Raw genomic sequence first — 21,834 nt, 5'->3', positions numbered from 1 at the left:
AATTCAATTACGGAACCGAAGTACAACAAAGCCTGCCTCTCGTTCAAAGACGACGTCAAGCGTAACAAGTACAAGAATTCGGCGCCGATCCAAAAAACGGAGAAAGTACAAGAATTCGGCGAAATCAACAAATACAGTACCAATTTCATGCTTGAAAACCGGACGACCGACGACGTCTCTGTCGCTTCTCTCACGATCGAACGGAAAAAGTACAACAATTCGGCGAAATCAGCAAATATAGTACCAATATCATGCGTGAAAACCGGACGACCGACGACGTCTCTGTCGCTTCTCTCACGATCGAGCGTTAACACGTGCACAACCAAACTCTCACGATCAGGCGTTAACACAAACGGAAAGGAAAACCTCAGAGGGCATTAAGGTAAATTCACACAATGCCTTGGCTTACCCACCTAGGATCTTTTATTACAAGTGTATTGATTAGTCTGAAACTCTAACGTTGGAAGTCAGAATTTTGATTCAATTTTTTTTTTCCCCTCTCTTTTCCAGCTGACAAGAATGTCTGAAGTTTGGTCATCCCATGTACTCCATCTTGATGAAGATTATTCGGCCCCGGAGTTAGGCTCAAGAGAGAGTAAAGCATGGGATTACTAATTAGTAGTATTATTTGATTCCTTGAGGCTCAAACATGTGATTAAGCTGCATGCATGGGAGTAATAAACTCTATCTACTTTAACTTTTTTGAGGACATAGTATGTTTTTTTCGAATTGGGGATGGTGTTGTGCACTGTGTTGCGCACCTCCGAGCCATCGGATCGTGCATCCGACGGCTCGGATCTCATCTCGGCAATGAACAACTCTCGATCGTTGGTTTCCGATATGAGATCCAAACCGTCTAATTCACGATCCGACAACTCGGAGATACGTACAGTACTGAGCGCCTCACTACACAGCACCAACCCGAAGTCCCTTTTTTTCTCTGAACTGAGTCATAATATGTTTATTCAAAATCGTCCATATAATGTCCACTAGTCGTAAGAGGTTGCGACCTTACGCGATAATATTTGTGTTGTGATGCTCTTTTATAGGTTGCTGGAATCGATCATTTTAAAATAATTGGAATAAGCTTGTTTGTCGACGATGATCGGTTAGTTGGGTGAAGAGCTGATCTCTCTCTCTCTCTCTCTCTCTCTCTCTCTCTCTCTCTCTCTCGTAATTGTCAATATTTTGTCATTTGTGATAAGAAAATGAAAATCATTTGTGATAAGAAAATAATTACGGATTTCGAAACTTGAAAATCATTTGTGATTAGAAAATAATTACGTTATTATCCAAAATGACAAGTGTTTTAATTTAAACATTTAAAGAAACTGTTTTTTCACAAAACTGATTACGAAGGCCCCGTTCCGCTGAAATTTTTATTTTTGAAGTACTTATTTTCTGTTTTACGAGACAATTAGTTGTTCTCTTACAATTCATCAAATTTAATTCAAAAAATAAATATGATGATTATTTGAAAAATAAGCACTTATTTTAGTTATTGAAATGGAGCCGAAATATGGTTTCTTGGAAAGTTTTTGATTGGAAAAGACAAGACCAGCTCCAGCTTAGCTTCCGGGTCTCTATCTGTGGGTTGGGTTGGGCCTTCTATTGGGCTAGACCATCAAGCGTTGGGCTGAGAGGCCCAATTAAATCACAGAGATTGAAGCAACTACAAAGGCCCACAAGGCAAAAAGCATGGGCTTTCGGCCCAAAAAAAAGGCTAAAAATAAATATATACTTATATATATGACCTAAATAAATTTAACTAAGCCTCTTTTACACAAAATAGGCCATTGAAATTTAGAGACCACAAGATAGGCCCAATTAGATAGAAAATGGTGGAATTAGAATTAAATCACATTACAGCATTATGTTCAAGGTTGACAACAAACAACTCGAAGGGATCTTGTCTTCTATGGGTTTTGGTTCTAGGGTGGCATTTTTTTGCCGGTGTGTTCATGATCTGTTTAATCTTTATAATCTTTTCAAAGCTTAATAAAAATTTTTGCTTAGAAAAAAAAAAACTCGAAGGGACAACGACGACCGTGGACAGAATACTTGCATGCGGCATACTTTTTTTTTTTGGGATCTATGCATACAGTATACCTCGAGGCCCCTCTTTTACCATCTCCAACTCTCCACCTCTATCAAGTAAGTTTTTTATTATCATGACCTAAATGGTAAAAGTGCGAGAAGACTAATTCTCAAATGATGGATTTTGAGATATTTTAATGGTTTTATTTTTTTGGATAACTATATGATTATATTTTATAATGGTAAATCTTTTGTAATGATTTTTTTTAATTTTTTTATGAAACTCTTCATAGACCAACTTTTGTATGAAAAATATAAGGAGACCTCATTCAACGGGTTTGCTTCCGGCCCCCAAAATTTATGAGTCGACATTGCATATATCTTACCGTTCTGAAAACAACTGTGTCCGGAAGTGATGTTCCTAGACTTTTTCATCTAGTTTAGTCTCTGTATGTGATTATTTTTTTTAAGGGGATATTACCTTCTCCTTTTAAACTGGAGGGGATATTAGCACAGATTTTAGCAACTATATTATTACATGAAGTAACACTTCGCACATACAATTGAGTGGCCGTAATGCACATATATTTACATAGGTACTTTAACAGTCGGCTTCTCATACGAACGTCCTTATTTTAGTTATTTGCGGACATCGATCTCAGTCATTGGATTGTATTTTAAATAGTCTGGATTCACAGACGATCTATTCGCGAGAATAGATATCTTTTCACGTGAATAGATTATCCGCGAATCCGGACCATTCAAAACACAGTTCAACGGCTGACATCGACGTCCGTATTTTTTCCACTCTAAAGGCGTCCTTAGGAGAAGGGCGGTGGATACTTTAATACAGGATCAAGATCGATAAATAAATTGAACAATGCGAGCACCAGATTGCTCAAGAATAGATAAATTAAGAACTGAACTTGGGCTTGTTCAAATGAGTCAACTTCGACCAAGTTTTCATCGAGCTAATAACGGGTCAATCTCTAGTAGGTTGAATTTATCAAAATCAAGATATGGATGAGCCAAAACTTATTCAAGCTCGGTTCGAAAGCTTAACGAGCTTCAAAAAACGGAAAATTCAAACTTTGTTTGAAATTATAACAAATTGATTGGTAACAAGCTTTTGAAGATGCACGTAGCACGCGCTTGAATTCGAGTAGCTCGGTTTGTTCATTATAACTGCGCACATAATCTTGATTACTTTACTGTTCAAGTTCTTAAATCTCACCCAATGTGAAGTCAAACTATTATTAAACCTGAACAAAGATAATTAAATTGGCCACATGTTACCGTCCAAAAAGAAGATATATTATTATTGGCCACAAAAATGAAATAAATTACTGTTTCATTCACAACCACCACATGTTATTTTTACCAACCTTTTGAATGGTCAAAAGAGAACTACGGTGATCAATATATAGTGGTGTCTCTATTTAATACTAGTGCTATCTTTTATATGGGCCGGGGGTAGGTTTCTGATTAAATAAGTTGTCCATTTCCTGCACCTTTTCATTGAGACTTTATCTCTACCCTATGAGGACTCATTTATATGGCCATAAAATAACATCACCATAAAGGACACAACGTAAGGAGAGTTCATTTTCTGGTCAAGGTGTACTTATTTTGAATTTCACTTCGATAATCAAAATCGTTTATTCTGTCTATGCGTGTATACAAAGTATATGTATATGTATTTACCAAAAAAAAAAGTATATGTATATGTATATGTATTGTGTGAGTGGGTGGGTGGGGGATCATGCAGAAATTAAAGCCAAGCAGATATCGGTAAGTGTGTGACCTAATCCAATTACTAAGTCTAAGAATTTTGAAGCTAGCTAAAAGATAAATTTTTAGATCACGCACTCACCTGTATCTAATTGAGTTAGCTAAATTTTTGTAAAGCCTTCCTAATAGATGAATCTTGACAAAATGAGCGATTCTGATTATCAAAGTATGTCCCTGAATGAGCACAATTTCGTTGAGGCTGAATGAAATTTCTCTCTACTCAAGGTTTTTTCCATCATAAAAAGCGTTCATGGGCTAATAAGCTAGATTACTAAAAGGGTGTCGGGGTTTCTTCATCAACTTGAACTCAAATGATGGTCGTGTACTTAACTACTAGTACACGACCGGTGTTTAATGATCTAAAATGTTGCATTTCTATTTTTTTTTCCTTTTCTAGAAAGTTTCACGTCTTCTACTTTTTGCTTGAAAAGCAAAAATAACTTTCACGAAGGTGAAAATAATACATGTTTGAATAATTAGTCGGTAGTTATTTTTTGTTTACATTTTCCCATAATTTTCCATAGTTCTTAAAATCATTTCTTGCAATGGGCAATAGATAGTTGCACGTATATATCATTACTACCAATTTGTTTAAAACTTTTGTGCAATTTCTTTAGTTAAGTTCGCCGGGCAACAAACTTTATTGGAAAAAAAAATCAACTAATCCTCTAATTAGTTTTCAATTTCTTTCCTTGGGCATTTCCCTTTTACTTTCTTTCTGCATTCATTTCCCTGATATCCCTTGATGAATACTGTAATTAAACTAATCTCAAAAACTCTTTAATTCTATCTATTTTAGTCTCCAAATCAAATGACCCTCGATGAATACCTTAATTAAACTAATCTCAAAAACTCTTTAATTCTGTCTGTTTTAGCCTCCAAATCAAACGAGACCTAAGTGACAAGTACCTTAGGCATTAACCTAGATACATTGACCTTTTTTAAATTAAGAAAGGGTGGATGCACCTTGCAAGTTGCAAGGTATACGCACATGTAAAGTATCCAAGAACCTTTAAAAGCTTTGTTAGCTTTTATTATATTTTTTCATTTTGTTTCTTTTCATGAGGAGATGTTTCCACTAACCCCTCCCAAAGGAACAATTTGATAAAGCATATATGGAAGAGACAAGAGAGCATTATTGCTTCCTTGCAATTCACTTCTGATAAAAGAAAGTGCATCGGACCCCACATTCTTCAAAAAGACCTCCTACATTTGTTGGCCGGGCACCCACATTTGTTCCCTCTTTCCTTTTTATTTACCACCTTTTCTAAGTGGAATACAGTATTAAGTAGGGTATTTTATTTGGGCCCAAAAGTTGAGGTCCCCTCAAAATTTCTTGTTGATGAATGATTACGTAGAATACAATAGTAATAATAATAATAATGTCGCAACTATTTTTGTTTGTGCCAAAACTCTAGTGCATAAAAGCAAAAATAGATGTGGCTTGTTTAGGTGATATTTCAAGTAGGATGAGGAAAGAGACTTGTAAAAACGGGTACTTGTCTCAATTTAAGTAGCTTGGGCTTAAATGGTACTCCCACCATCCCATTTTTATTGTTCATTTTCGTTTTTCGTGTCGTTCTTTCAACGCTTATATCTTTCAATACGAATCTCCAAAAATATGCAATATGAATCTTGTTTGATAGTTCTCGATTAGATCTATAATACAAAGTTTTTAAAATTATGAAAAACATTGTAGATTGGGAGATATAAACATTGAAAGAACGGCACGAAATACGAAAATGAACAATAAAAATGGGACGGAGGAAGTAGAATCCTTGACCGAAATGCCAAATCTCAATGTGTGTCTGAGAGAGAGAGTGTCTTCTAAACAATGACTATAATTACTATAATGTTGTCATCTCCAATGATTTAATGCTTTTTAAAAGATGGAACACCTTTAATTATGGCTTTTGAAATAATAGATAGATAAAGATTAAGGACGTGGGGTTTGATGGGAGATAAACAAATAAATAGGAAGCAAGGGGGGAACCTGTGGTGGACCCGTAGAATGTGTGAAATATTATTACTCCTAAGTAATAATACAGTCCATATTTATTTATAAAGAATAAATAAAAAACAGGAGAAATAAAACGATTGCTGATTTTATTGCCACTTGTACTTCTACCTTAGTTAATCCTAACTTAAATACTAGAAGGAAATAGTCCATTAGATGTTTTCTAGTGTACAGCTGGAGTGACGTGACTAACTAATTGGTCAATTTCGATGATTCGATGATGATTCTAACTGTTCATATTGTCCAAGTTTTTATGATATCCTTGTGTCTCAAAATTGACCAAATCGATCCAACAAGGGATCAATAATGTGTGATGGAATTGCGTTTGTCTTGTGAAAAGAAACGTTGGGTATAACAAGATGTAACGCTCTCAATATACACTTTTATATCATGATACGGTTTTTAATGTCCACCTGAACTGAGCTCTGCAAATCAAACGGTTCGGATCATATTTTTGAACTCCATGGAGCCTATTTTAGGGACGCAACAAGTCCCCCTAATGATGATATTGATCTTACATTAATTTATTTTTTTGTCGAATGATATGCTGTATAAGATAAACAACTGAGATTATCAAGGTGCGACCTATCACGACCCATGACTAGTAGTACTCCCTTCGTCCCTAAATAAGTGTTGCGCAAACTTAGACCTTCAAAAAGATGTATTTATTTTCGTTAAAAAAATCAAATTTTTTTTCACAAATAATTATATAGCAATGAGTTCTATTAGATTGTGAAAAAAGATTAAATTTTTTAATGAAAAACATGCATCTTTTGTAAGGCCTAGTTTTGCACGCCGAATACTTATTTAGGGACGGAGGGAGTAGCTTTTAACAGGGAGCTAGAAGGATTTTTTTTTTTGTCAATAAATAAATGATCGTAAACGCAATTTATAGGCTTTCATAGACTTAATTTTCCTTCATTCAAAAAACCCAAAACGTCATAAAAACAAAAGTAATGCCTTAATTGGAAAATATCCATACAAAGTTAAAACCAATTTAAAAGTCAGCATAAAAGTTATCAAAGCAAAGCATCCTATGCTTTTTAGTAGCTCCAAGCCTGAGGAAGGAAGCCAAAGGTCCTCATTAGTTTTTTTTCCAATCAGATGTCTTGGTCAATTTACGCGTATTTCAACTTATCTTCTCCATATCCACTTAAAAGCGAGCTATCCACTTCAGAGTTATAGAAATAAATAAAATAAAAAATTTACTTCTTGCAGTCCGATTCCCAAAAATTGAAGTTTCGTGAACAAAATTGTGTGGGAAAAAAACTTACTGGCCAACCGGCTTGAGGCAAAGGTCCTGATTATTTATGAACATGTAGAAGGGTTTTGCGTCCTTTCACTTGCTTATTTTAGGTTCGCCTAACCAGTTTTGTTTGAGTTGAGTTTAAATAAAGAGACTGTTTTTGGTGGGTGAGAAAACAAAGGAAAGAGGAAATTAATGAGATGGACTTGAAGTCTCACACATAGGGAATGGGACCCTGTAGAGCGGCCTCAGCAATTGATGACTTGAATTTTAAGCAAGCAATGGACGCTTCAAATTTTAACTAAATCGTCCATGTCGAGAAACGGCTGGATTGACCGCTCGGCAGAGAGCTACCGAGCAACATCCCGGGTAATTGACCTATAGATGGTTCACTTCCTTTGATTTTTTATGCAGTTCTGATTAATGATTCCAGATTCAAAAATCTTCGTAACGTAAAATTACTTGGTCAAAATCAAGTTAGTGATGAAAGGGCCGACCTTGAATTGATAGCCCATTAGATGATGATAAGCTAAAAAATACAAAAAAAAAATAATAATAATAATACTCCACATTTTACATTTCTTAATACACTTTTACATAATACTACTGTATATTCGTTCACATATTTGAACATACCTTTTCAATATTAATAACAACCCAATAGAATGTAATTTAGAAAATTACTAATCCACAAGACATTTTTTTCTAGTGCAAAGTTTAGTGGCTACGTAAAAAACGGGGCATATTCAATCAACCAACAAAAAGAATATTACCTTATCATCCACATCGTCACTAATATTCCAATGAATATATGAAACAAAATGTACGTCAGAATTTGTAACAGGAACGGAAAGTATGCATAAATTGATCGTATAGTGAGGTCTTCAGTTAGAAGTTATGGAATAAAGAAGAAGTAATTTAAGTGACTAACCTAATTATATTGTAGATCATGAGCCTAATTAGCTCAAGTAGTCTATCTCCGTAAGATCGGATTTTAAGATTGAGACTCGAGACTTAAATTAATAGAGCAACATCGGCGTTCTTTTAGTGATTTAAGTTACTAAAATATCACTAGTATCCTATTCTGCAAAAAAAAATAACAATTACTAAAATCCTTGTTGCTTAAAAATACAAGTAATGTGTTTTTTTTTCTTTTTCTTTTCTATACTATGTATTCTAGGTATGCAAAATGTCTCCCTAGATTCTGAGTTGTTCAATAATAGGGCTAGTAATCTTCAACCGTAGACAAGAACAGCCCATAATAAGATGAGTATTAGGTGAGCCTCTCAACCAAAATTTAAGGGGAAAAAATGGAAATGCATACAAATATAACAATATAGAAGATGGGTTGTCTCCGGTTTACTAGTGGACTGAACGGCGTGCTATCTGAGAACTTTTAACTTTATTCTGGTTCTTTTATAAACGGACTCATTTATACTGCGCAGCTTGTCAAGTTGAACAACCATATAAAAAAGGAGATTAATTAGATACCAATAAATATGATCAATACGTTTATTTTTGTAAAAAATGTGTTGTTCAACTCCAAAAATCCATTTTTAACAAATATCGACCGGTATCAAATCGACATCATTTTTTTCCGTTCGGGTTCAGCTCGACGAGCTCCACAACATTGAACAAGTGATCATGAAAGAGAAACCGAAATGAAGTCGGAAGCCGGAGACAATCTACTCCTATCTCTTTCATATTCACCTAATATTTGCGTAAATTGATCCGAACGTACAAAGGTAAGAAAAATTCTTCGCCTACTCCTGATAATATGTCGACGTGGCGATGTACCACTGGATAGAGAAGGCAACACAGAAGATTATCGGAAGGTAGTAGATAAACGGTCCAAAAAACTGTGGTCCCACCAATCGTAAATAATTACCCATGGAAAGAGAAAACGACAGCCCACCGTTAAATATAACGCCGTTACGTGACGTAGGAAGACCAAAACGACAAAATGGACGGAATACCAACAGTTCCCGTCAAACGGCCCCCCACGAAGCGACCCGATCTAGAGGTCAGCCACTCAAACCAGGCGGCCCTCTCTCTCTCTCTGAAATTCACGCGTCAAAGGGAAAGCCGGTGCGAACGCTCCCTACCCACCTTTTTGGTTAATTTCACTTTCAATCCTCTTAGCATATTTGAAATTTGCTTGCTTCATCCTTCAACTTGCTGATTACCGCTATTTCATCCCTTGATTATGCGATTTAAACCTGCTTCTAAGATTCAATTGGCAATATCCATCAAAAAATCTCAGACAATATCCTCCAACGTCACATGCACACTTAATTTTAGCTCACTAACTTAAGGAATTTATGTTGCTAAAAGTTACAGATTGCGAGTAAAATTTACTTTGAAATTGACATTGTGGATAAGTTAGAACTCGTACAAAGAGATTCAGGTACTAGTTTAGTTTCTTTTAAATTTCGAGTGTTGAACACTTGCGTATTAAAGGGTTAAGGATGATAAACTAACTGAACGATCTAAAGAGTTGATTGTTCAAGCTTGATTTGAAATTTAACGAGCTTTACAAATATATTCGATATTAGCTTGTTTAATCGCAAATGAGCTTTAATCGAACCGGTAACGAAACAATCTCGGACAGCTTCAACTTTTTTAACATCATATGTTAAAACGAGCCGATCAATAATTGATTTGAGCTTAGTTAAAAAAGCTTAAGGAGCTTCACAAAGATATTCAAGTTTAGTTTATTTATGAAATAATTCAATCTAAAAAATGAGATTTTAACGAGTGAACACAAGCTTTATTTGTTTATTAGCCCTAGAAGCAGTGCGACTTTCGTCCAAAATCGGGAAGCCTTTTTATGGGGGGACTCAAAAAAATTCAAATCTGATGGTGGAGGGTAGGGGTGTGCAAAAAAACCGAGCCCCGACGGACCCGACCCTAAGGGTTTCGGGTGGGGCCTAACATGTGGTTCGGGCGGATACGGGTACATTTTTTCAAAAAAATCAGTTTTCGGTTCTGGGCTTGGGGCGCTGATTTTTCTTACCCGACCCGATCAAACCCGATAAAAAGGCAATGAATTCATATAGTTTACTTCGGTTTTGGTCGGACCCGCCTGCCCCGACCAAAACACGACCCGACCCAACCAAAAAAATCCGGCACGCGGACGGTTACCCCCACTCCTTCGGTTTCGGGGACCAAAAATTCAATACTCGAACCTGACCCGCCCGACCCGTGCACACCCCTAGTGGAGGGCAGAAATCTGATAGTAGTTGAAAGTCAAGTGCCAAAAAGAACAAAATTGGAATTATTCAGGGTATAAAACTGAAATTAACCCCTCTCCTTTTCCTGACCACTCTCTCGCTATATATAACCCCCCATTTCTCCCACACATCCTCAACCTATACATATACACAGAGATAGAGATATATAGATAGCATTCCAAATATCACAGCTTTTTCTTTTGTTTTTTTTCCCCCAATTTTTCCAAATTTTCCCGAGAGTCCCATCTCTCTCCTCCTCCTCCTCCTCCTTAAAGCAGAGGAGAGAGAAAGAGAATCAACGACTCAAACCCATCTCTCTCTCTCTCTCTCTCTCTCTCTCTCTCTCTGTGCCCATTTTAATGCGTGAATAGATTTTAGGTAGAAAGAGAAATTTTAAGCGATGGGGACAGAGGTGTTGCGTCCACAGGACTGTTTGATCGAGCGAATCAGGGTTTCTCCGGCGGTGTTCCAGCACCACCGTCGGAAAAACCTCGGAAATGGAAACGGAAACCCTAACCCAGCCAGGGTCGCTCCACGGAAACCCGTGGTCCGGCCCGACCAGAAGAAGAGGAACGGAAAATCTCAGCCGTTGATGACGCCTCGACGGGCGGCGAGTTTAGATGATCTGAGGAAAACCCATCAGAGCTCCAACGGAAATCTCGTCATGGGACAGGTGACGATTTTGAGGAGGGGGGAGTCGCTTGACTCGACGATTAACGGCGGCCGTCTACACACGGCGGAGAAGAAAACGGCTGACGACGATCTGGTGTTGTGCGGTACGGAGAGGTTGGGCCCGGATCCCGAGCGGATCCGGATCCGTGACGTGAAGTCGGCGCTTCTGTCTCCGTCGGGTTCTCCGGCGGCCGGAGAACGGCGTGATGTTTACGCCGGATCGGCGGTGTCGATGTCGCCGTCGCCGCGTGCTCTCCCTCTCCCGTCGTTTTTCAGTAAGAAGAAGGCCGTCGACGACAACGCTACTAAAGACCTCCGGCGACTTCTCCGGCTTGATTGAGGCTCTTAACGGTGCCGTTTTATCTAGATCCGTATAGATCTGGAAAGTTTCCTAAATCCGTATATATAAGTCTCTCTCTCCCTTCTTTTTTCCTCTCTCTACGAAGACCTCCGGCGACTTCTCCGGCTCAAAAGCGTTGTCGTTTACTATTTCTAGATCTTGAAGTATCTTAATCCCGTATATATGTCTCTCTCTCTACCGAATACCTCCGGCGTGTTCTCCGGCTCGACTGAGTTCTAAAACGATGTCGTTTCTAGATCCATATAAATCTATAAGTACCCTAAATCTCTCTCTCTCTCTCTCTCTCTCTCTCTCTCTCTCTCTCTCTCTCTATAAATCTCTAGGAGTATCCATCAGCTCATCTTTCCTTCTCTATCTGTTTTCTTTTTCTCTCCGGTATTTCGCTTCGCTCGGTTCTCCAGGGTCTGGCCTTTCCGTGATTTTTTTTATGAAATGGAAGTGTCGGAGCTCTGATTATCGAGATTAGCTATCTATGAAAGCGAATCAAGATATGTTAATCTAATCTTAAGTAAGTTTCTACTGTGTGTGTGTGTGTGTGTGTTGGGGGATCAATTATTGGATTTTGTCAGGGGGTAATTTAGGTAAGTGAATGGACTTGGGATGTGAGAAATGTGTTGTACTTGTTGATGCTGTTGTTTGTTGTTTTGTTGGTGAAGTGGGTGGGAGGGTGGGTTTGTTTGTAAGAGTGTTTCAATCAGTACTGTGAATGGATGGATGTGTAGATCAATTCTGCTGGAATAAATTTGAGAAGAATCTGGGTTTCTCTCTCTTCTTGATCTGTGTGTCGTTTGATTTCTTCTGTTTTGTTTTTGGATTTGGTTTCGGGGTTTGGGACTTGGATTTTGCGTACTCTACTTTGCAATCATGTTTGATCAAGAGATATCAATCGAAACGATCAAATTTATCCTGATGGAAATTGATTTGATCTATACTGTAGCTGGTGTTGATCGACTATTGAACACGAAACCAAACACACAAAAAAAAAAAAAAATTGAAATTAGTTGAAATACGTGCATGCTGACTCGAATATTAGATTATAAAAAAAAAAAAAGAAATCTTTGGTAATCTTAAGTCCTCAAAATTTTTTTTCTTTTATTTTTTTGGGTCACATGGAGTACTACAATTAGCTGTTAATCACAAATAAATAGGTCCACGACTCCGCGTGAAAGAAAGTGACATCTACGTACATCTGCTCGGCCAACTCCTCTATCAACTTGTGACCTAAATACTCCGTATTAGTAGAGTGCAGAGTCGGTCCTGATTTTTCGAGGGCTTAAAGCAAAAAGTAGGAGGAGTTCTTATGATTCGTAATAATTTTTTGGAGGCCTACAGTAACCGCAACACTTATTTTAACTTAGGGCCGACTCGGGTAGAGTGGTTATTGTTTGGTTTAAGATTTTGCAAGGCCATTTTTACTAGAGTTTTGATCTTATGTCCCACTTAAGAGTTGGTAATTTTAGCGAAAATTTTGACAAAGTCGTTTGGGATTTGAATTGAAAGCCCAACTAGCCTCTATAATGTTTAAAACTCAACACCTACATGAATTTGTATACAACTTGTCATATGAGCAAAACATGACATGATAAATAAGATTTGTGATGATAATACTATTTTCAATCTTCATCAAAGGGTAATTTTTCGAAATTAGAAGAGGCTGAGGAGGGAATAAAAGAACCTAAATGTTTATTTATTTCACGGCGAAAGTCAACATTTTTAATTATAGTTAGTACGTTTTGAACGTCTGTCAAATGTATGTGAGGACATGGTGCTTACCACTTGGCTAGCTACCACTTCACTTGCAAAAGAACGCTACAGTCGGGATTAGGTGGGGGGGGGGGGGATCGTGCTGGATTGGTTTTTGACGCGGTGGTTTTAGAGAGGTTATGCGTGAAAGATTAAGGTGAAAAAAATATGGTGGGCTGAGATGATTGACAGGCAATAAGGTAAAATTGTGATTTTCACTCGACACCAGATTTGACATCTAGGATTTGTATGGTTTAAAAAGGGTTAAGTATTAGTAGAATTTAAGGAGGTTAACTTAAAATCAGTCTTAGTTGAGTGGGTTTATGTGAGAACCTACTTATGAATCCCGCTTCAGGAATTCTAAGGAAAAATGAAATGGTATATAAGGGATTTCAATCAGCTATTGTATAATTTGAGATTAATCTTTTGAGTCGCGTGATTAGGTTAAAAGTTAAGCAGATCAGCTAAGCGCGGGTCATTAATAGAATTTACTCCACGAAAATGAATTTAGAAGGAGAAGCAATGGAGATAATTGGTCTGTCCGGGAACCAACATGTATGGTCCGTTGTCTTAATTTGTTGATAAATCCATATTAATAGGTCGGTGATGAGCAACCCTCGTCACAAAGTCAACAATTATTTTATGTGTTTGCTTTCATTGAACGATACAGGCAATATATATAATCCATCTATGCATCTTAACCTACCTCAAGTCGAACCGTTTGTCGGGTTGTTTTCTAGTATCATTGTATTTCGGATGGAATCTAATTCGTAAATGAAATTCAGTTTTGTTGATCGAAAAAAATAAAACAGGCCTGCCTCGAATCATGTTTAAATCGCGAATCGGCAAGGTTTTTAACTAGGTATAAAAAAAAATCTGTGTGTCTGGTACATAACCACATTCATACGACAATATCAAATAACAACTCCCAAGAGAGGAGAAGACGGGTAAAGTTTGGACGCATAGAAGATATTCATATTGGCCTCTACTAATGAGGGGCAAAGGTTTTGCTCGATCAGGTAATCATAATACCATAATCATATTGGTTTCGACTCTTAATATTTACATAAATTAGGAACCAATTTAGGTTTGTCAAGTAAGTAATTTCCAAGTTAGAAAGGTCAAATTGATACAAGTCACAAAAAATTATATTTTTCGGTGCCTGGTGGGTATATCCCACGTAGTACTTGCTCGGCACATTCGGATCGTCTAATACACTTTTGAACGGCTCGGATTGAAACTTTCTGTTTCCAAATTTGAACCGTCCAAAAATGCAATGGACGGCTCAGATACGCCGAGCGGGCACGACATGGTACCCATTCGGCACTAAAAAAATTTCCCAACTCATGAGCCTCTCGATTGTCTTTGGTACAAAGTACAAACCTAACCTTATCTGAGATGCAAAAGAAATCCAACCACAGCAGCACACCAATAATAGGCATTTACAAAATCCAGTCTTTGGTACAAAGTACAAACCTTACCTCTTTTTTTTTCCATAGTTTATACATAAGCAAGGGAGTAGAGGCTATTCATAATCCTAAACCCAAATCTGCTCCTCGCGGGATTCGAACACTGACCACCACTGGGGAGACACATAAGCAAACCAACTCACCTAAGCTTGGTTTCTCAAATAAATGAGATTTGTAGATTGGAATATAAAACTTTTGCCAAAGCACCAGGTTTAGCGGCCGAGTGCACATGAGAAAAACAATAATTAAAGTGTTTATCTTGCATGAGGTCAAATGTTCGAATTATACGGAAGTCCAACATTCCAAACTTTGGAGTCATTGAAGGGTCTACCCAATCGTTAACTTCTCTAGAATTAGTTGAGTTTCACGTAAATTGGTCCGAACATTCGGTTATTAAAAAAAAAAAAAAAATACAAACTTGCCACCTTGTGACCTCTACAATTACAGCCCCTTTGGCAATGGAGGTGAGAAAAGAAAAGAGAGGGGAGTGGTCTCCCTTATTAGTGAGAAAAGAGAAGAAAAGGTTTGTGGTTTCGCACCCACCCATCCAAACAATCGTGAGAAATCAAACTCTCTCTACATCTCCAGCGACTTCAACTCCATCTCCGACGATCTCAACTCCATCTCCGACGACCTGAAACTCTCTGTTTCTCTCTTCTTCAGCGACACCAAACTTCATCTCTGGCGACTGAACTTCATCTCCGGCGACTATAACCCCATCTCCAGCAACTAGTCCGAAATCAAAGTTTTCAAAACTCAATTTTGATAACAGAAGTAGCTTCTCCTTGACGAGACGAAAACAACAGTGTAAGTACGACGACTATCCGACGAGAGGGTGGACCACACGTACTGCCGGAAGTTGCGCGAGTGAGATCTACTCTCACCCACGCGCCTCACTCTCTCCCTTTCTTTTGGAATCTTGCCACTTTTGGTGAGAAATGGAATTGAGGTGTGAGGGAGTTCCCGTCTCCCTCCTTCTCTCACCCTCTCTCACCTCTTGAGCCTTCCAAACGAGGGAGAGAATCCCTTCTCCCTCCGTCCCCTTTCTTTTCTCTCGAAAATCCTCCTTCCAAACGAGCTGTTAGGGTCTGTTCGGTTATAAGTGTACCTTAATATTGGATTATCCATTGCTGAGCAAAAAAAATGTTGGATTATCCAATTATGGTCTGTTTAATTTTAGACCTTTGCTTTCCTTATTAATTGCTTGTAAAAATCAAGGAAATGGACAAATAGGGTACAGCCGATTTTTGGGCATAAAATTCCGGACACGGACACACGGTCGAATAGCGAAAACTTGGTGCTCAAAGAAACATACAAAAACCATTTCAGCCTCTACTCTCTCTCTCTCTCTCTCTCTCTCTCTCTCTCTCATATTTTGACGGTTGCCCCCCATTTTGGCTTCATAGGATTCCCTTGTTCAGCTGCTTCTGACAATTCCCAATTCATGGAAAATGTCCCTGAACCTTCAACCTCCCCATGGTACACTACTCTTAATTCCTTCTTAACTTATTCATCTCCCATTGCATATATACTTGATCATATGCAATTTGCTGTCTCTTGCGTTTTGTTTCAGTGTATGTATAGACCCTTTTTTTCTGGTACTTTATTGGGTTTTGCTTACATTTGATTTTCATTGCTTGTGCCAACCGTGTACCTCTTGGGAGTCGAGTTGGCATATGATTGTCGAGCGTTTGGGGTGTGAACATAGTTGGAATGTCTTTCGCTCGTTGTGATGCCTTCTTTTCCCGCTCCCCTCTATTGTACTGTTATTTTGGTTATCGATAAAATCATTCTTTTCGCTCTTTAAAAAAAGAGATAAAAGGTGGTATCATTGTCCCATTTTGATTTATTTTATTGCCTCATTGGGTTGCCATGAAAATACAAGGGGAAAAAAGGCTTCTAACCACCGCCCACGCTAAGTGGTGGTGATATGCATATACTGCCAAACAAGTTAAAATTCAGTAGAAAAAGTATTCCTTTTCTTTTTCTTTTTTTTCCAACTCATTTCTATCTAATTTGTTGTTTCTAATCAATTTTTTCCTTGGCTTAGCTAGGCGGGATAGCCGAGCCATTCCCCTTTCTTTATCGTACTGGTATGTTAAAAACTAACAAAGAAAGCAAGAAACAACTCCGTAAACGAGAAAAAAGGAGAAAGAAAGATTTGAACTTTCTCACAGATATCAATACAAATTTAGGGATATTAATACACTTTTCACCTTTACATATTGTCCGGTTTGCGTTTTCGAAAAAAAGAATAAGGCCAATGAATAATGCTTCACTGGGATGAAGCTCAAATTGAATTTGCCAATCCCAAAGAATATGATCATACCAATGTTTGGTTCGTTAGGAACAGGATGGAATCCACATTGCCAATGTTTGGTTCAATGTATTTATTTTCAGTTTTATGTGTTCAATGTAGGTGTTACAATGGTTTTCCTAGTTTCCCGACTTAGACATATTTACCTATCCTTTTCAGCATGTTTTTTTTCAATACTTCCCTTTGCTAACTTTTGTCACTTCCACATTAAAGGGTCTGTTTGATCCTTTTTATGCTTTTTCTAAGTTTCTCCATTCTGTGTATGAACTCATGTTTGGTTCTGCATTGGCAGCAACAATGCTCACCACATTGCTGCAGAAGATCCAGAAGGGGAGTTTTTCACCATGGGACACAGAAGGCTATTTTCTGCTCATTCTTTCTCTTTTTCTTCTGAAGGTAAAACCTACTCCTGTCAGTACAACTCGTTTTTCTCTTAAGTCTTTGCTTTTAATTTGCAAGAATTCATGACAAGACTCCAAGCTTCCATTTTCTTCCAATGCATTGTTTCCATTGGGAGCTGTCTCGTACTTTTTAGTGCTACTAAATTGAGAGTGTGGAGTATCGAAGATAGGCTTATTGGTCATCCTATCTCGGTGCACGGTCAGGGATAAATGGGCTAGTGGAACCGACCTGGCATTGAGAGGTCTGAGCTTTGTTAGCCCTTCTCCGGGAGATATTGTCCCTCTCTGTGTAGATTTAGGCACACTGCCAAACAAGATATATCTACGTTTCTACCTTCTCCGTTTGTTTTCTTTAGGTTTGTGTGTGTGTGTGTGTAGATTAGAATCATTTTGGTTTTTTGCACAATGTCCTTCCATCTAATATAGTTTCCGAACTCTTCATCTTTCTAGACTTGAGATCTTTAGATATGGATGATGCCAAACTAGAAGACCCCTCCCTAGGAAGAGGTGTTTCGGAGGATGACCCAGAATCCGAAACAGCTTCTTCCAAGGCCAGTACCTCAGATTCAGATGGTCAACAAAATCACAAATCCGGTCCACAATGGCGTGGATTTTTTCGTAAATTGAAAAAAGGACCAGCAATGGGATTCCATACCTTCCATCCCAGCATTCCTGCCATTAAAATGCTCTCCAGGATAAAAAGCAGAAACTCAAGAAAGAGCTTGCCAACGATTGACGACCCAACTTTCGATACCGATTTGTATTGCTTCAAGTCTTCATGGAAGAATTTCTCCCTTTCGGAGCTTGAAACTGCAACTGATAGTTTCAGCCAAGGTGTGTACTTTCTCCATGATTTTCACTTCGTAGTTAGCCTTGTATTGAGTCCCTTAATGATGGACTAAAGTGATTTGTGGAGGGATAAGAAACTGTAAAGGACAAGATGAAGTAAAGAACATTACTTTGTTTTTCCCATCATTTTCCATGATTCAAGCGAATCCAAGTCTGCTATGCACATTGAATTTGTGAACAGAAGAATGCATGAATTACTGCAGAAAATTATGCACAGAGAAGTGCACAAAATATGACAAAGGGCATGGTCTACACTCTTGTGATATTCTGATGCATTTAAGTTTGCATGTAAGAGGACAAACTTTCTGCTTGTTCATGAATAGACTTGAAAACTTCTCAGACCATTTTGCCTGTCAAAGAACCAACTGAAAATGAAAAACCTTTTGATCTTCATTATTGACTTCTTTACTGCATTACCACTCTCGTTTGACTCTTTGTGAAGAGAACTTGATTGGGGAGGGAGGTTACTCTGAAGTTTACAAGGGACATTTGGAAGATGGGCAGCTTGTTGCAGTAAAACGACTGACCAGGGGAAGCCCAGAAGAGATGACAGCAGACTTCTTATCGGAACTGGGGATTTTAGTCCATGTCAATCATCCAAATATTGCTAATGTTATTGGGTATGGGGTGGAAGGGGGAATGCACCTTGTTCTTCATTTGTCACCCCATGGGAGTTTAGCATCTCTGCTTACAGGTTTCCTCCCCCAACATTATGACGTTGGCAATAGATTTCTTAAGAATCTCACCAAGAAATGTTTTTATTTTTTCCTTGTTCTTATTCGTTCCTTATTCTTCAGGTTCTAAGGAGAAACTGGAATGGGAAATAAGGTATAAGATTGCTTTAGGCACAGCTGAGGGTCTTTCATATCTTCACGAAGGGTGTCAGCGGAGAATTATACATAGAGACATCAAAGCTGCTAACGTTTTGCTTAGAGAGGATTTTGAGCCGCAGGTATCCCTCTCCTCAGATCAAAGTATGGTAGATTGAAACACTCCTATGGATTTTGAAGTTTTTAGAATAACCTGAGCGAACAATTACTATCAACAAGTGTACTGTTTTTCCTGAATATTTTATTGTTGCTTTCCTTGCTGCAATTGACAGAAAACAAGCACTCAGCATCTTGTTAAGTATGCAATTATGCATAATGAAGATATGAACTATTGTTCGTAATACCTCGTTATTATGATCTCTGGTCATGAAAGATCAGAAATGAACATCTGGTTAGTTATTTTTCCAAGTTCTAAGTTTTGGTTTTGTCTAGGTTTCCGACTTTGGGCTTGCAAAGTGGCTCCCAGAGCAATGGACTCATCTCACAGTGTCACAATTTGAAGGAACATTCGGGTTTGAAAATGCAAAACCTCTTTTGATTTGTTGTACTTACAAAACGTTTTTTCGTTTTCTTTCCTTTTGAATATGTTTTCGACTTTTGTCCCCCCAAATTATGACAGCTACCTTCCTCCTGAGTTTTTCTTGCATGGAATAGTAGATGAGAAAACTGATGTCTACGCCTATGGTGTACTACTGTTGGAGCTCATCGCTGGACGCCTAGCGTTAGACAAGTCCAAAAAAAGTCTTGTGATGTGGGTATGTTACCTTCTGTCTCTGTTATTCACTCCTACAATATTGAGAGAAAAGAACAAAACGATTTCCTTTTTTGTATCAGGCTAAACCTTTGCTCAATAAGAATGATTTCAGAGAGCTTGTTGATCCATCCCTTTCAAATACCTACAATTCAGAGCAGTTAAATCGTATCGTGTTGACTGCTGCTTCATGCTTACATGAATCTTCAAATGAGCGGCCTCCAATGAGCAAGGCAAGTGTTTGGTTTTATCTATGATAACTAAACCTTCTGCATGCTGAGCAAAAAAATGATAACTAACCTTTCCGTTGTTATTTGTGAACAATTACAGAATTCAAAATTTTCACCATACTCTCAAAAAAATTTCCTTCCGTGACATTGTTTTCCAAACCCTAACATGGCCTTTCTAGGTACTCATAATTAATAGGCCTATATCATGCCATTGACTAAAGGTGAAAATTGGATCTGATTAGATTATGACCATTTCCAGTCTATTTCATGTTGGAGTTGTTTGTCTTCCAAAATATCGCCATTTCCTGTCTTTTTCATGTGGCATTATATGGAAAAAGCTTTCTGGGTAAATCTAGGTTTCTCTGTACTTCCTGAACAAGGGGAAATGTCTATCGAGCTTTCACTCGATTAGTTTTTGCCTGGTTCTCTGTAGATCAAGGTCCTTTTGAAAACAAACAAGAAATCAGTTTCTTTCTAGTTGAAGTTCTAATGAATTCAGAAACGAGAGGTTTTCCTGGTTGCAGAGGGGGTGACTTTTAGAACACAAAAGGGTGGCAATAAAATGAAAAAATTACTTAGAAAAAAGTGGACAAATGGATTTTCTTTAAGTATGACACATGGGATTTTTTTTCGGCATTTTACAGGTTGTTCGGATGCTAAAAGGCGAAGACATAAACAGTTCAGAGAGCGCAAAGAAGTTCCGAAGGCAGCCAGTTCTCAAGAGAACATTTTCAGTGGGGCTCATTGATACAGAAGAATACAATGCAACCAGGTACTTGAATGATAATCAGCCAATACAGATTGCTCTGGAGCTATGAAATGAATGCTTCAATGGGACTTGGGAGTTTTAGATTGTTCTGTAGACTTTATAAAATGTTGAGGAGCTCGAATTATGCTGTAGAATGGAATTCTACTCGGTTGTGTTTCTGTAACATTGTTGATGATACGGAGGTAGGAAATGATGGGAAAATCGGGAGGGAAACCGAAAAGATTGTATACAGCAATAGCAGAGCTGGATTTGCTTGCTTTGTTTTTTGAAACCTTCTATGTATTTTTGTGAAGTTTTTGACAGAAAAAGACAATGAAAGATTTTTGTATTTGCAGTTCTTCTTCTACTGAGATGATGGATGGAATCCAAAGGAAATTCCACTTCACTAGAATACTGAGAAACAAAGTCCCTTTAGTGTACATTTTGTAGACAAATGAGTGGGACTTTTGCATGAAAATTAAGGTGATTCCACTTTCATAATTAGCCAGCTCCTATGTTAGGATCTTGACTTTGTTGAATGGAAGGCAAATGAAAGAGAAAAAAATAACTTACGAATATTCGACAGTTAGCGGTGGATCTTATCTTCCGTATGATACGGATATTTGATCTATTCTCTCGACCAATGTTTTAAATAAAGGCCGTTACGTATGGTATCGGCAGTTTTGTAACGGGATTTCAGATCTCCGATGCCGTTTCTATTTACGTTTTCTAATACCGCGATTTAAAACCCTAAATAATCGAGCTTGAGCTAGGCTGGTTTTCTTATCGAAGTGTTCTAGTTCGGTTCATTTAATACACAAATTTTTATAAAAACGAGCCGAGCTTCTATAATTGCAAGTTACACAACTAACTCGAGATTGACTTGTTTTCGGTAAATGAGCTGAGCTCATAACGGGCCAAGTCTCGAGCTGCTCGCGAATACCTTGGTTCGTTTGTATCCCAAGAAAGAGGGGAAAATGACGGTCAAGAACGTGTTTTGATAATTAATATGTGCTAATGACGTTTTCAGCATAAATAAATTTTCTTAACTTATCCTTAACGGATATTAATTATAAAAACATGTTCCCGTCATTTTCTTAAAAAAGAGTGAAGCAATTTTGAACAAAATCCAAAATTTC

The 21,834-nt window shown here is 37.9% G+C and overlaps 2 protein-coding genes across 2 annotated transcripts; both read left to right on the top strand.

The window, feature by feature from the left end:
- Positions 1-10,458: 10,458 nt before the first annotated feature.
- On the top strand, positions 10,459-11,881 carry LOC131315902 (uncharacterized). The gene has a single exon (XM_058345131.1). The coding sequence runs from the start codon at positions 10,725-10,727 to the stop codon at positions 11,334-11,336; it is 612 nt and encodes a 203-aa protein (XP_058201114.1). The 5' UTR covers positions 10,459-10,724; the 3' UTR covers positions 11,337-11,881.
- Positions 11,882-15,862: 3,981 nt separating this feature from the next.
- LOC131315883 (receptor-like cytosolic serine/threonine-protein kinase RBK2) lies at positions 15,863-21,050 on the top strand. The gene is made up of 9 exons (XM_058345108.1): positions 15,863-16,048; positions 17,179-17,282; positions 17,738-18,121; positions 18,579-18,830; positions 18,934-19,088; positions 19,399-19,478; positions 19,586-19,721; positions 19,801-19,950; positions 20,592-21,050. The coding sequence occupies exons 1-9, from the start codon at positions 16,014-16,016 to the stop codon at positions 20,763-20,765; spliced, it is 1,470 nt and encodes a 489-aa protein (XP_058201091.1). The 5' UTR covers positions 15,863-16,013; the 3' UTR covers positions 20,766-21,050.
- Positions 21,051-21,834: the final 784 nt, after the last annotated feature.

The sequence above is a fragment of the Rhododendron vialii genome, chromosome 2a (genome assembly GCF_030253575.1).
Source record: "Rhododendron vialii isolate Sample 1 chromosome 2a, ASM3025357v1".
NCBI lineage: Eukaryota > Viridiplantae > Streptophyta > Magnoliopsida > Ericales > Ericaceae > Rhododendron > Rhododendron vialii.
The sequence above is the reverse complement of the archived record's forward strand: the minus strand, read 5'-3'. Positions and strand labels throughout refer to the sequence as shown.